This window comes from Thermobia domestica, chromosome 10, assembly GCF_964235325.1.
Source record: "Thermobia domestica chromosome 10, izTheDome1.hap1.1, whole genome shotgun sequence".
NCBI classification, from domain to species: Eukaryota; Metazoa; Arthropoda; class Insecta; order Zygentoma; family Lepismatidae; genus Thermobia; species Thermobia domestica.
In genome coordinates, this window is record NC_137463.1 from 246,520,101 (window position 1) to 246,536,878 (window position 16,778).

General features: G+C 33.8%; 1 protein-coding gene across 6 annotated transcripts in view; it reads right to left on the reverse strand.

The window, feature by feature from the left end:
* Window positions 1-1,629: 1,629 nt before the first annotated feature.
* Window positions 1,630-16,778, reverse strand: part of Dlg5 (MAGUK family member discs large 5) — a 147,867-nt gene continuing 132,718 nt past the window's right edge. For all 6 annotated transcript variants that reach the window (XM_081729466.1, XM_081729467.1, XM_081729465.1 and 3 more), the window contains one exon: window positions 1,630-16,492. In XM_081729466.1, the coding sequence (XP_081585592.1) occupies window positions 16,386-16,492 (107 nt within the window). In that variant the 3' untranslated portion in view covers window positions 1,630-16,385. The remainder of the gene's footprint in view (window positions 16,493-16,778) is intronic.

Consider the following 16,778-nt stretch of genomic DNA (forward strand, 5'->3'; position numbering starts at 1 on the left):
TGATGCACGATGCCCTTCCAATCTCGTGGGCTTTGCCATAGGTTGTGGTGCTGTTTCTCGCTTCAGCAACGATGTTTTTCGCACATTGTTGTTATTGGTTATCTACTTTTCATCACTCGTGATCAACTGCTTCAGAAATGGCTCGTACTCCTTATGTTTCAGTGGAAAGTGGCAGATAGAAATTCAATCGAGTAAGTCAGTTCATGTGGCATCCAAATGCCGAGCTTCTTTTTGTAGCCAGCTTTCACGAAATGATTTAACATTGGCGATCTCATGACACTTACATGCTAATCTTGTTTGGCTTTTAATAGAATAGCATTAACTTTTGTTGTGATTGGTCGCCCACTACGAGGGTGACTACTAAAATTCCAAAATGAAATTTCGTGATTTTTTCGTGACATTTTCTTTATCAAACCATAAAATTTCGGAACATTCTCAAGAGCGAAGTTGGATGCAAATTAGGCCGAATTTTCATGCATGCGATTTGGTAGCGTCTAAAGCCGACCATAGACATCTTTGGTGGTGAATTTTGATGTTTTGTAGAACAAAAGTTTCCAGTCTGTGCGTATATTTGTACAGATAAAAAAAATCGTGACCCAAAAGCTAAATTTCGTGACTTTTTCTTGACTTTCATGACCGTTTTCTCATTACGTGACTTTTTCGTGACCGATAGACACCTTCGAGGAGCATCTTGAACATCCAAATTTTCAGAAAAAGAGAAACTGAAATCATCTTTTCGCTGTGCTTTTGATAACGTATGTTGCCCATAAACAGCCATTCTTTACGGGCCAGCGCAGTATTTGAGCACGTTGATCGAAATAAAATTGCCGCAACATTCACTCATCTTCGCGGCGCAATACCTTACATCTGCTTATAAGAATTAAATACTTTTTGTACGTCTAACAGCTTTAACTGCCACCTGTCAAATCATGTTAGGCATGATCCGCTGTAACTCACTCACTCAGTGAGATTTGGGACACTAACGTTACCTCGTGCGCAAAAGACTCAACACTTTTTAGATTATCCGATACGCTTCGCTGTTGGTCAATTTTATTTTGGAACTTAATGCCCGTTGGATATTCATAATGCCTGTATGTTTTATGCATGTTCCATGACAAAACAAATCCTATCTAATAGACAAGAATGTACTGATTTTGTTTTGGCCATCTTGTCGCTGATCTTTGGTATTATGCGTTTTTTCTGCTCGAGGTCGAGCGTGGCGCATTATTGGTCAACGCTGTGTGAATTGGTCGAGGAATCGGCCTGGTAGAGATTATCAAAAGGTAACATTGGAACTGGAACACATAAAATATCTTCCTCGATTACAATTTCAGGTTAATGGATTCGAGAACATTAGCATTCTTTAATAGTGACGGTTAATTCATACACTAAACATGCTATTATTATTATTTTGTATTTATGAATTCCAGTTCCACAGTTATATATTATTTATAAATTTATTAGATTTACGGAAAAGATTGCTAAACGGTATTTACTGTCAATTGTACTGATACGAACTTTATATATATATATATAGTTTCAATAAATCCCAATTTCAATCTACCTGCTGACGAATCTGCGTTGGCGGCCAACTGCAAGAAGTAAAAACAGACATAGCAAAAAAACACATATCTTCCAAATCTCTTTATTATTTAAGAATGACGCATTTCATGCATAATTACTAAAATTTCTGAGCAAAAATATGCTTGGGGACACTATTTCTCTTTCTAGAACTGTCAAATCTTTTATACTCATAAAACATTCTTTCGTATTACACTGTTATTATTTCAATAAAACAATCTACTTTGTCAAACATCTCAATCAAATACATTGTACCAAAAAAAAAAAAAAAGTTATAAATGAATTTTTTAAACATAAAGAAGAACAATAACAGACAGATATGCATAAAACTTCCCTAATACAAAAGTACTGCTTTACAAAAAGTTGTGCATTGTGTATGTATTCTATACTAAATCTTGAACACACTCACTGTTACAAGTAATTAATTATAACTGGATTCAAATATTGGCTTCATACCGTTATACCTCGAAGAAGAATTCCACCCTTTTATTCGTTGCGTTCGTCGTAATGGTTATTTTAAGATTACGGATAAAACTGAAGGCACTGAAATACGTATTAATTAAAAGTTGTTCTAAAAATGGACATTACATTAAAATCAATTAACCTCTTAATAAACAAACTGCTATATAAAGAAATAATGAAATCCGTACAAGCCAGAAAGCAACTGTAGCTGAAAGGTTGAGAGCCACAGTAACCTATCTCTTCTCCTTTCCGTCCAAAATTACAACAGGTCTTACATTTTACAGTATACAGAAAATGTAATGGAAGTATATAATTTGACAATCGATTAGAAGTAATAACAACCAGGGCAGTACTAACTTATTACTGTATTGACCCAAAATAGAGGTGTATGTTCTACGAAATATGTCAATCGCCTGACCCATAGGCAGTTTCACAGGCTGTACGAGTAAGCAATCAATACTTTCATTTGTTCAATTCATGATTTTCTCACGTATTTGGCATTCTGCAAAATCTAGTTGCATCTACCCATCACCTACGGCGCTAGTAGGTAAATAAAATGGCGACTCGTTTGGAAAACTGGTCTCGCGAAGAAGTCCGCTCAGTTATTCGATTTGTGTGTGAAACATGTAACCGCAGTTGAAATTCACCGACAGCTGGCAGAGATTTACGGAGAGACTGTAAAAGTCTTGTTAGTACATCGTAGAATGGTGTCGAAAGTTTACGGCTGGTAGAGAAAACATCACCAACGAGGAGCGCTGTTGAAGCAGTTTTGCTGGGACATCATTGACCACCCTCCCTGCAGCCCGGACCTCACTCCAAGCGAATTTCACCTGTTCCCGCTCTTTAAAGAGCACCTAGGGCGCCGTCGCTTCGCTTCAGACGAGAAGGTGAAACACTTCGTGATAACGTGCCTGAACACGCAAGGAGAGGATTTTTCCCAGGAGGGAGTCTTCAAACTCATCCCACGATGCGACAAGTACTTCAACCGATGTAGAGACTATGTCGAAAAATAACCTAATGTATGTACTATTTGTTGGCTGTATTAGTTGAATGAAATAATATACGCACGTTTCACTGCAGGCTTTGTAACCTTACTTTCTGATCATCCCTCGTATAAACCTGAAATTACACGGGGCTCGCCGGCTAGAGGATGTGATAAAAGACAAGCCGTGATATGAAACATGGGTTACGCCAATTGTCACAAACGCAACTGATGGAATTCGATGACATTTATTTCATTACTTGGAGAAGCTCAGTGTTACTTTCCGGTATCGAGGATACTACTTATAACAAAATCTAAACCATTACTCGGTTCTCGTCGAAAATACGGAATTCATTCTTATATAACACTATACAAAAAAAAAACATATTGCATTTCCCTTTGAGTGAATTCCACATGCAGTGGGTGTGTTCAAATTTAAGTAGCATACCTAAATGATGTGAAAATGTTTTTTATAACACTACAATAACCAACAAGTGCTTCGATAAATACAACAATTTTCTTAATTTGTTACTGCGAATCTCACAAACGAACACAAAACGCATAATTAATTGCGAAATACACTATTTTTTCTTCTTAAAATTACATATAATATACGAATTTTATGTAAAAATATTGCAAGTCCCACTGTGCAAGAAGATATTTATTTAAAAGCTAACTAATAAAAGAAAAAAATTAAATTTCCAAGATTTTTCTTTTTAAAATTTTTGGAACTGAATTGGTAGTTGAGAACTAAATTAAATATATGTATACATCTTAACAACTTACAGTCTTACCGATATATATATTTATATAAATCATTCATGCTCTCTTTCCACTTATACACACACACAAATATACTTGCACACATGTTTACAAACACACTATTTATAATTCTTTATATATATATATATACATACAATATACAATAATATTTAATCTACAAGCTTCTTTTCTCTCTCTAGAAACATATCTTTTCTTGCATTGATTGCAAACTATTTAAAATATAATCTGCTGTACAAATTATTCTGTTCACATATAAACACATTGTGCCATATTATACTGGTGTTTGCTTCTGTTTTTTTCATTTCTCTCTTAATCAATTTGCTTATCATTTTGATGATAAGGTACATTGTTTAAACACACACATGCATATGTATATATATAATCGGTACGTTTTTTATATATGTGTTTGCTGCTGGCAAAGTGGGAAGTAATTGTATTGAAAGTTTTATTACTTCACTAGATTATGTTAAATTAAGAATGAGCTTCGTTAGATAAAAGAACAAAGAATCTAGAGAAACAACTGCAACTTGAACAATGAAATTCAGAATTTAAGTAATATCTGGAAAACTGACTTGTTCTAGTATAAATGAAACCGAGCGAAGTAGCTCAAGTGGTAGAGCGTTAGATTCGCATTCGGGAGGTCGTGGGTTCGATTCCCGCTGCCGACCATCCTGACTGGGGTTTTCCTCAGTTCTACCAGGCAAATGCCGGGATGGCACCTACTAAAACAGGCCCTGGCCGATACCTTCCCAAATCCTTTCCATTGTTGTTGTTGTTGTTGTTGTTGTTAGATATCCAGCATAAAATGGCATCTGAGCTGTATCTGGCGATTGTTAAATAAATATATAAAAACAAAACAGGTCATTATAATTAGGAAACGAAAGTTAAAATTTTCTAATGATTTTAAGAATATGACCAAAAGAACATAAAATGTGTACAGGCAACACTGCGAAACAATTTTAAAATAACGAGAAAATAAATTATTAAAAAGATATAATTGAGTTGAGTTGATTTTGAGTTTAACGTCCCTTTTAGCAGCAAGGCTATATGAGATGGGACCTAGTGATTAACGTGGAATCCGAACCACATAAGCTCCCGCCGGGAATCGAACCCGGGTCTCCTACGCCAAAGGCGCGTGCGCTAAGTGCTTTGCCACGAAAGAGCTCTTTAAAAGGATATAAGTGAAAACGCTAACTTCATTGACTATTTCTATAAAAATGTTAAAGAACTTTGAGTTTTAGTGCAATCTAACGGTTACATACCTAATAATTTCTTATACTACAAATTATATTATTCTTGCACGAATGTTTTAAAGTATATAAACTTACATAGAAAGAAGACAAAATAGTGCCTGAGAGAGACTCGCCTATTGTTATTGTTGAGAGAAATCTTCATATTGCTAATATATCCAGAGGAATTGTTAGTTCTTTCTTAAAGAAATCGCCGTAAATATAAACAAGTTTATCAAGAGAATATTTCAATTTTAGAACTCTTGCACCAAAAGTGCCATATGTACTTATCATCAAGTGATTCAATCTTCATGTGTGTGAAACCCAGTGAACAACTCTACAGATTAAACGGTCGAAACAGTACACGAAAAACTTTTCAAAATGTAATCAGTGGAGTTCGTATTTTCACTTATCTTTTTAATAATTTGCTTAAAAATGAATCCATTTCTGTCTTTAAGTAACTGAAGGGGAAATAACTCCAGATATCAGAGAAAGAAATATTGATAAAATGCCATTTTCAATTGATAGAGTTGTATATTAGACTGTTCAAGGTACATATTTAATTAATACAGTCCGGATTTATATGTAAAATGCAGGTTTATAGTAGCAAGCAGAAACGTATGGCAAGTTTTATTTCCTTTCCGACGGACGTGGAAGGATTCGTTTGGAATGCATATGATAGCGCATGATAAGTCCATATTTTGAGTGAATTTCAATATGCATGCATATTTCGTAAACTTTGCAGGATGCTGCAAATTTCCGAATTTTATTCCTGCATAATAGCATATTTCAGAGTATATCACAGGACAGTAACTGAAGAGGACCTAATACAGGAAGACATTTAGTGCTTCACACAAGTAGAAATGAACTTTTCGATCTACAAAACGTTTCTCACTGATAAACGCTGAGGGTTTATATAAGAAAACCTAAGGAAGACGTTCTTAATTCACTGCAACAGAGATCATTAAGGTAAGATATTTTTTGTAAGAAAATGAAATTTTATTTTCTTAGTATATATTTCAGTGCATACGTTAAATTTTTTTAATGAATATTTTTCGTGCATATTTGCATGCATCTCTCGGGGTTTGATTGTGCATGGAAATCCGGGCTCTATCAAAAATGTACCCTCTTCCACAAATATGTTATATTTATATATTAAAAAGGTTGATAAAGGCACTCATGAGTGTCGAATATAATCGACAAAAGGATTTTTTTTTTTTTTTTTTACCGTGCTGGGAGTTTGAATTTACTGTGTTAACACTATATTTGAAAACCATAATAATATGGAACAATGGTCCATGTTTCTACCAGGCAATATTCAGGAAGAAGGCTCCCTTTCCCGGAGCTAAAATAAATTCAACTGCGATGTCACTCTTATGCAATGGACGCCCTCTAGCTAACTCAGTGTACCAATGCACTCCGATTTTACTCCTCCTATCCGGACAAAATTTTCTGAACCTGATAATAAGAGTCGTTTAGAACAGTACTATTTAGAGAATACTAGAAAAGTTCCATTTTCTTATTAAGAGACATTCAAAAATACTCTAGTCTAGGAAATTTTGAAGGAAGAAAAAAATTGAAGTAAAAAAGGAAGGGAGAGTAACATAAAATCGAAATTTTGAAGGCATAAATTCATCAAATTACTTTCTTTCATTGTCATAATTTGTCAAAATAGGGGAGGGGGTAATCAAATCAAGCCAATAGACTTTAGTACATTAGGAAACTTCTCTTAGCTGAAAGTATTTCAGAATAAAATCCTGAGACGAATATTCGGACCCAAGAGTACAAGAAATGTGAAATGACGGAAACTTCCTAACGAGGAACAACATAATTTAAAATGTTTACCAAACATTGTTAGGGTCATCAAGTTTAGGAGGCTCAGGTGGGCAGGTCATGCAGCCAGAATGGAAAAAAGTAGGAACGCTTTCACAGTTTTCACTGGAAATTCACTTAGAAAACGTCCATTAGGAAGACTAGGCGCAGATGGAAGGATAATATTAAGATGGATCTCGCACAAACAGGACTACAAAATAGAAACTAGATCCAGTTGGCTAAGGACAGAAGTAAGTGGCGAGCTTTTGTGAACGCGGCATTTATCTCTGAGTTCCATAGGCCATAGAGTTAGTTACTGTAGCGATAAATTGATTTTTTTTTTTTTACTGATATTACTTCCCACCAGAGCCGCCACCGTTTAGGTCACAGTCATATCTTCAGAAAAATGTCATTTGTCATTACTTTACAGTTGATTTTCCATTAATGCTATCTTAAATAATATACAACTTAACGAAAGAAGACACTATTACTAATATCTATGTTACTGTATCGACAACACATAAGTGACTTCATCAGACACAGTATGAAAGTACAATCTAAGGTTACTGCTTAAATATCAGCAAATATTATGTATTAGTAACGGTAAGTGTTTGCTTTTGTCAAATTTGATTTTATTATGAAAGTTAAGTGTGGTTGCGACGCTAAAATGACCAGGACTCAGTAGCGCCATCTATAAGCTGCTTCCCTTAAATATTTGAATTCTGCGTTTCACTGTACAAGCATCCATTGTTTCTCTGATTAACACAGTAAGGTACGATAGATGAGCTTAAGTTACAGCATTATATAACGGAACTATTTCTATTATTAACAAGTACCTATATTATTCTTTATTTTAAACCAGTTTACCCTGCTTAGCATAAGATTTAAGCCAAACTTACAAAATTCTTTCCCACTTTGCCGACAACACACACAATATTATAGAAGTAATACACACATCTATTACTTCCTAAGGTATAATCCTAAATCTAAAAAAATTATAAATATTGAGCTTCCCTTTAAAATATTATACATTTTCGCTTTATATACTTATTTCGAAGCTAGATTCCAGTCTGTGTTTCTGAAGGACATAAATAAAAGATGTTTTGAGGCCAAAGTAGTGTTATATTATATAAAAATCACTGACTTATTGGAAGTGAAGCATATTTATCGTTTTAAGATGTATTTGAAAACTGTATTAAAATCTGCAAAAATTGAAATCAGTCTTCTGTGTGTGAATATGTATGTATACTACATATGTGATGTATGTTAAAGCCTCGTAACGTTTTATCAATAATAATAATAATAGTAATAATTGGAAGCACACATGATTACTCACACACGATGTTAATTAGTATGTATAAATCTTCATTGTTTTCAAATATCGTTATATTATAGCTCATTTTATCATTTAAATGATACGAAAATAGTGGATCGAAAAAGTTTGGTTCTTGTTATGGAAAATCTCCGCTATTTCTTGCACATGATTAGGGATTCTGTCATATATAAGTGTGATACATAACATAGTCTAATATTTTGGAATCTCAAGACCTCTGTTCACGCAAATAAAAAAGGATAGGGAGAATGTACACTACTAACATTTACAGAATGAACCTGTATGTTTACTTTAAACCAATACTGACAAACTGGGCTAGCGGAAAAATAAAGGCCACCTTGATATAGTAACTGCATATATATATATATATATATATATATTTATATATTTAAAAAGGCTCAGCATGAACATTTTGTTTCCATAATTACAGTTTCGTTCCTCTTTCATCTACTACACGCGTTCACCCTTTGAACAATCTCTCGTGTAGAATATGAGTATCAAATCAATAGGTCATGATAATTCACGTGACAGTGCAAAGTGTAATAAGCGTATAAATTAGAATCATCAGGTCAAGTCCTTTAAGACTCACTAGTATGATTTTCTAATTTTCGTGAACTACTTACATTTCACGGTTTGCAGATGATATGGCGCTTGTTGCAGAATCTGAAGACAAAATCAAAGCTATATTAGAAAACGTGAGGAAGAGCTGTGAAGAACATGGGATGAAAATAGATGTTAGAAAAACAAAAGCCATGGTGATTAGGACGAAGAGGTCGGTCGGTCTCAAATATAGAAGTAAGAGGGGAGAAAATAGAACAGGTAAAACTAGTTTTTGAAACCTGGGTAGTAGTATTAGTAATGATATGAAGTGTAAATGTGAAATAAAAGCAAGGATAGGAATGGAGAAAGAAAACACTATTTTGTGGGACCTTGAACAAGAGAGTTGTGAGAAAGACTCAAGTGCTTCATATAGAGTATTGTGCTGTATGGGTCAGAAACATGGACATTACGCAAAAATGGTTGAAAAACGGCTGGAAGCTTTCGAAATGTGGGTGAGCAGAATGGAGAGAACTAGCTGGGTCGAGTAAGAAAAGAATGAGATGTTAGAAATGGTGGAGAAGAAAAGAACAATTTTAGATAGTGTTAAGAAGAAGAAGAGAAACTAGTTGAGACATTAGCTAAGAAGTAACTGTATCATGAGGGACGTTTTAGAAGCTATGGTGGCAAGAAAGAGAGGGAGGGGGCGAAGGAGAGTACAATTAATGGTCGATATCAAAACAGAGAAATAGTACGTGAAAACGAAGAGGTTAGCGGAAGATCGTGGAGCATGGAAGCTTTGCAGTTGCAGCAAGTCGACCTGCCAATAATGGCAGAATACCTATGATAATGGTGATGATGACGACGATGACTCACATTTCTGCTCTCTTTAATGTTTTCGAAAAGACGAAAAACTGACGAGAAACAGAAATTTACACAGTGAGCCGCTAGTTAAAATAAAATTAATAGACAATACTTAAATATGCGTTATAACTGCCCGATATACGAATTCGTGCTCGACAAGAAAGGGTTTGAAAACTACTATATTATTTACGTTATTATAAAACTATTAAAGCCTTCTTTCCAAAAGTGTCATATTGTCTGAAAATTCAGAAAAAAGAAGGGAAAGAAAATGTAAAAACAAATCTAAAATTTTGGACATCTGTCTCGAAGTTCTGCGTCCCACTACAATCAGCACTTGATCCGCTAAACAAATATGTCAAGAATTTGTTCAAAAGGTTCTCGTAATATTGACAAATCTACTCAATTTTCGTAGCTTGAATTTGATTATTATAATTACACTTAAAAAAACGAATGACAAAGAACGCTCAGTATTACCATACGAGTAATCGCTAGCAAACGTACGTGTCTATCTTGTAATTCTTTTATTATTTCATTTTGTAACGGAGTGGACAATTTGATTCCTGTTTTTGGCACCCAACAGAGAATTACCTTCTCTTCCTAAAATAAAAGATTCAAATTCGTCAGTTTTCTTCAAGTTAACTAACAAAACAACACACCCAGAAAGGGTGACTCTGCTAGTTCATCTGGTCATTTTCTTGCGAATACGATACAATAACGATGCTCTCATTTCCTAGTTGGCTCAAGCGCGGAAAGGCAGAATCATTACGTCCTGTCTCCTCTCATTCTACTAGTAATCTCATGAACTAGAATAAAATTTAAATACTGGGTAACAATAAGTATTCATTTAAAGATCAAGCTTTGACATAGTGAGGCAAACCAGTGAGATGGAGATAAGAGAAACGAAGCTTTTTCTTGTACATTTTTCCATCATCTTTACTTATATATATTTCTCTTGTAAAAAAACTCAGTATAGGGTAAATTTAATCAACACATTAACTGGAAAAATGATTTGAGAATCTTCTCTCATTACCAAAAAGTCTCTGATTTTTTTACTGTTAATACAAATATTAATTATCCCATATATATATTATTGATTTATGTTATACTTTACATCAGAAGTAACTATTTTTTTTTTTTACAACATACGAAGGGTGAGAAAGTGACCGACTGGACCACGAATCGAACCCAGGAACCTCCAGCATACCGTACCGGTGTGTTAACCACTACACTTCCCAGAACAGCCACACACTGTCCCACTCTCGAGGTCGGGGTTCTGGGAACTGAACTGAGTAGCGTAGTGCTTAACGCATCGGCACGATATGCCGGAGGTCTCAGATTCGAGTCCCGGTCCATTCGGTCATATTTTCATTCTTTGTATATTATGGAATTCGCAGCTAGAGAGGATTTTGGCGTGTAAAAATATTAGTAGTTTCCTCCTTCCATGAGTACATATTTTTTTCTTTACTTTTCTTAAGTTCTTTTCAATGGCTTGGTTTCCACTGTACATTATTTTCATATATTATTTTAAAATATTTTTCTGTAATTAAGTGCAAATTAAGTGGACAGACAAGTGTTCTCATATTAATATTATTGACTATTGGAATTGATACAGGTTTATATATGTAGGTTATCTTAGTTCTTGGTCCGACAAAATATCTTGACTAAAAAGTTTTAATGCTACACGATTAGGCGAAGATTATTTTTTAAAATTATTAGTTTTCCTTTCTTTTCTTTAAGTTTTATGAATAAAAATTTTGCTGCTACTAACTTCTAGTTGTTTAACGATTTGAACATTCTTTAGTTAGTGAAACAATGAATCTGAATATTTTAACATCCCACTTGTTTTGTAATATACGCTAAAAATGACCAGGTAAGTGAAGAAGTCATAAAAAAGAATATGGTGCAACAAACTGGAAAGTCTTGTAAAAATGCAATGGATATAGTGCTATTACAAATTCTTTGCATTCGTAGTTCTTTAAGGATTCAGAAGAGTATCGAATTCTTTTAAAGCATTTGTCAGACTGTACTAAGCTGAGGAGAGATCGTTCAGGAGTAGCAAATTTATCCTATAATACGATTTTCGATTCTTTACTGAGGAAAATAATTATTAAAAAAACACTAATTGGTTAGGGATCAAATCGCCTTAATTTATATGATCTCTTACAAATTCAAGGTATCTTATTGTAGGCTTGATCTTTGAAAGAATAGATAAATATTTTTTTTTTTCCTAAATGTTAAACAATTACTACCATACAAATAAGAATGAGTTTTTATTACTTAAAAAGTCTGTAAAACAAACATACACTTCTACATTTGTATGGTAATCTATAGGTTTCGAAGATCATAAACTAGCCTTTGCGAAAAAGATAGATAACATGTTTCTCCAATTTACGTTAGATTCAAATTAATCTTATAAACCGGATGATGTAATGAATCCATTTTTCAGAGTATACCTTTAGCGATGAACCACACACGATCTGACAAACCGTATCTAAGACCAAAATGTGAACTGTCACGATTTTCACATGTGATATTAAGAGACAGGAAAAATTCATGTTTATAAATATCGAAAATTGACATAAGAATAATCACGAAATGTCATTCTGAAGAAATTATGTTGTGCAAAGAGTTTACAGTTTACACTGTATTTAGGTATTTTAATTGTGTTTGCTTCTACTTTTAAACTGTACTATTCTAACAAATAACAATTATGGTAAAACAATGTATTTAATGATAAAAGCAGCAGTGTTGAAGGTCACACAAATTGAGGTATATTCCTGTGCAGGATAGTAGACCATACAAAATTATGCGTTCGGTGAAATTTAAACGAGCTGCTTCCGAACATATAAGTCAGTCAGTCCAAGTTTCTTTGCAATCATTGCATGATTCCAATTAATAACACTGTAGTTAATCCACAAACAATATTTATTATGCTTCTTCTGTTATTTATATTATTGTGTTTTACAAAAATACCAAATTTTACCGGTCTTTAGCTTCTTAACAGAAATATAGATTACTTCAATATTCCTGTCAATTATGCATGCTATTGGGAGAAAATTACTTCTATTTCGTAGCGAATTTCTATAACGTATGAAAAGTAACTACTTGTTTTATTAAGTTACGTTGTTTAACTGGAAGCACAATAACAGGAAATCATTAATAAAAACAATGTCATTATTTTGCTTTCAGAATAAACCACCAGATGTGTTTTATCTGGTCAGGATAGGTCTAATGGAAGCTCAGTAACATACAGCACTCCTTTGGTCTGATTCATTAATCAAATAGATATATTTCTATATATATATATATATAATGTATATCACAACAATTAATGGAAGCACTTAAGGCTCCTGAAACTTAGCGTTTATAATAAATAAAGAACATATTTAAAAGCTTGCTAAATAGACTAATGCCAAATTTATCAAGTTCAGTTCAGTTGTTATAAGCATCTAATGGCTTTAATAAATAAGAATACAAGAAGAATATGCTCTTAATGTATTACTGTATAATTATGCACTACCATATCAATGAACAAAGAAACTTAAATAAGATTACAGATCAATCTGATTAAACCACCACTATACATTCAACTAAACTCACCGTAAGTTCAGGCAATCAAAAGATGGTTAAGACCAACCTAGGCTCTGCTGAGACTGTGTATTTCTGAAAGTCAACTGTGTAAACAATGCAAACACCTTTGCTAAACTGTTATGATAATGAGCATTTTCTAAATTCATGATTTTTAAAGATGAGGTTAACTCCACTCGAATCTAACAATTCATGCCGCGTTTCAGCACAATACATTTTGTCACAAGGTATGTACTTTTCAGAACAACTGTACTGACATCAATAGAAATAAGATTCAATAAATATACAACACAAAATATTTTGAAATAATTCATTAATTATGCAATCAACACATCATTATCAACTATGAAATAGTTAAAAATTTTCCTGCCTCATACTTCGGCTACTTACTGTCGAAAACTACTACCTTTTACGGAGTAATATTGGAGGATGGAGACTGGTATGCTAATGATCAACCTTTTAATATTGCCTCATAGAAGATAGAAGCTTTCAAATCATCGAAAGTAACTTGCTACATCATACACACGAAATGCATTTCTAAGTACTTCTTAGTTTATTTAATTCATTCAAGAAGCATTTCGTTTGTGAATATACGAGGGCTGTCCAGAAAGTACCAGACGTTTTGGCTTATCGCGGCAGTGGGCGGCGCTAGAGTCGCCATTTTGGTGTTAGAACGTTGCCACACTCAGTACGCATCCAGTTGTGGTAGCGTGAGGACTGTTGCACTTTTACTATGTTCTCTGTGACGTGTTAAAATGTGAGCTGCAATAGAAAATCCCACATGTTGTGAGGTGCGTTCTGTGATTAGGTGTTTTGTTGGCAAACAAGCCAATTGAATCCATCGCCAACTGTGTGAGGTGTAACTTAACGCGAATGTGTTGTTGTTTCAAGACAACGCACGTCCATACACGGTCAAGCGTACCCGAGAGCTCTTGGATGGTTTTGGATGAGACGTGTTCGATCACCCAACATACAGCCCAGATTTGGCGCCAGGCGATTCCTTTCTCTTCCTAGCGATGAAGATATGGTTCACTACACAACGCTTTAATACTGTTGCCGAAGTGCATGCCGATTTAAGCCAGTGGTTGAAATCACACACGACAGATTTCTACTGCGACGGTATTGAAAAACTTGTGCCACGGTATGGTAAGTGCATTAATTTGTATGGCGATTATGTGGAAAAACAACTTAAGAGTGTACCTTTCAAATGTATAAAATACATTTGGTTTGTTCATTCTGTTACTTTTTTATTTCAAAACGTGTTACTTTCTGGATAGCTCTAGAGACGGAAAAGAAAATTCATTTCATTTTCTTTTGCCTTGATTTTTTTTCTCTCACAGAAATAATGAAAAAAACGTATAGAAACAACAAACTAGAAAGTGTTAACAATAGTCTTGTACTTTTACACCCTATATAGCAGCGTTCAATCTTCATACGATTACTGAACAATTTCATTTAAGTGTACACATATAACAAAAATCAATACAGAAGGAAATTACTTCTTTTCGATATTCTCTCAAGTGATCAGTAACATTATACTAAACTGAACTTGATAAATAGGACATTTAAAGACGCCAATAATTTGACGGTGCAGTCAAGTTGCAACACGAAATAAGAAAAATAATAATAATAATACAGAATAATATGCTTCTATAAGTATAAGCTCTTACAACGTAATTAAATATTAAATACATTACAAACTTCAGAAAATTTTCTGAAGAAAAATTTCACCTAAGAAAGATTATTATTATGCTAAAATGAACTTGTATAAGCTGTACATTATAAAATACACTTGCAGTTTCATACAAATGACCTGGAAATAACATTTATCTTGTTATTAAACAAATGATTCTGTATAGAACTGCAACATAATTATTCTTTGAAAGACTGCCTAAGTATGAGTCTCTGAAAATGGGAGAAATTGTACTGGCGCTTTGAAAATATCTAAGTATCAAATAGTTATTACTTTCTTCTTTTAATATATAAATTAATAAGTATAAGCTCCTCACTTTTTATTGTATAACGGGAATTATTCTAACGATATAATGGCTCACTGCCAAATAAAACTATTACCTGATATCAACTAGGTAATTCATTCATAACAACGATCATATTATATACATTTTTTCGCTTATCGTGGGAAATCTAAATCAAATTAAACATCTTCCTTTAAAAAGAAATTATTTTTCGGCTTATTGTATTAGTGTTAGCCGCACGTTTTGACTATAAATCTGACCCACCCTCGACGTTTCTGCGTATAGCAGAAGTAGATCAATTCGTCAAGAAAACTGGAGATCAGGCATGTTATACATTAGAAGACTACGCACATTTGTTCCCTTTAATATAAATAGAATGTACTTAGCGCTCTGCCAACTAGGGGTATTGGATTTATAGGCAGACAGTAGTACAAAACACTGCTTATTAATCTTCTTGAACCCAGAACTAAAGACATATTTTTTCCACATTAATAACTTTAAGAAACTCAACCATGTCTAGTAGATTATACCAATAAATCACATAAATGTTTATTTAGGTATTACTTTTTGCTAACATTGCTGGGCTCTTTTTGACTCAAACTTGCATTGTGCTACTATATATTAATTCCCGACAAATTTACTACACACAAATACTTACGAATATACTTAACGTTTACCAAGGAGATATCTAATTATATAACACACACAGGTCACACCTGGGTGATCCGATTTCACGATAGCATAATAAAAACTGTACACGAAGATCTTCGTACATGTTAAAAGTTTCCTTTTGAGCAATTCCTATGGAGTCATTAGCTACATTTAAATATATGCCCTGTAACATCTATGGAAAGACATTTCACTTAAATACTTTTATGCCGAGAATAGGAACTAACGTTGCCACTGTTTTGTCTTCACGACAAATATTACAAGCGCACATACATATGTATTTATACATATCAATGACAAAAATGTATCTTCGTTTGTATGAAACAGTTCAACAGACATATATATATATATATATATCGTTATTTCATGGGCCCTGAATTGTTCACATACATAAATATAAATTGCTTCGTCTACGCATTATCCCATTTTCAAAGAGTTCATACATTCTTAAATATTACTTACTCGAATTGCTTTTGTTAATAATCTATTTCAATCGTTCAGAGCGATCTCCATCTGTGGCTAGCGTCAGAGAGGGCCTTCCCAGAACGATCTGGGAATGACGCTGACTGTCATATACTTCCGCTTGGTACCCAGAGGGTCTTGTTCTGTTCAGAGTCTACAGCGGCCTTGATCTGTGTACACATGTAGGCAACGTTGACGCCAGCTGGAATTACAGCTGCAATGGAATGAAAATATTATTTATATTTCTTATGATCAGTTCCTCAATATTATATAATTTAGTTTTAATAATATTACAATATTTGAAAACTTCACATCTTCAAGTTCACTTACCAAGAGGGACTGAAAGAGAAGAGAGAGAGAGAGAGAGAGAGAGAATATGAATGAAAGAAAAGAAAAACGAAATAAATAAAGTCCGAATCATACTATAAATGACATACACATGTATATAATTATTTCCTTTTTTCATTTATCCAGCAATGGAAAACTCCAATGAATGGACA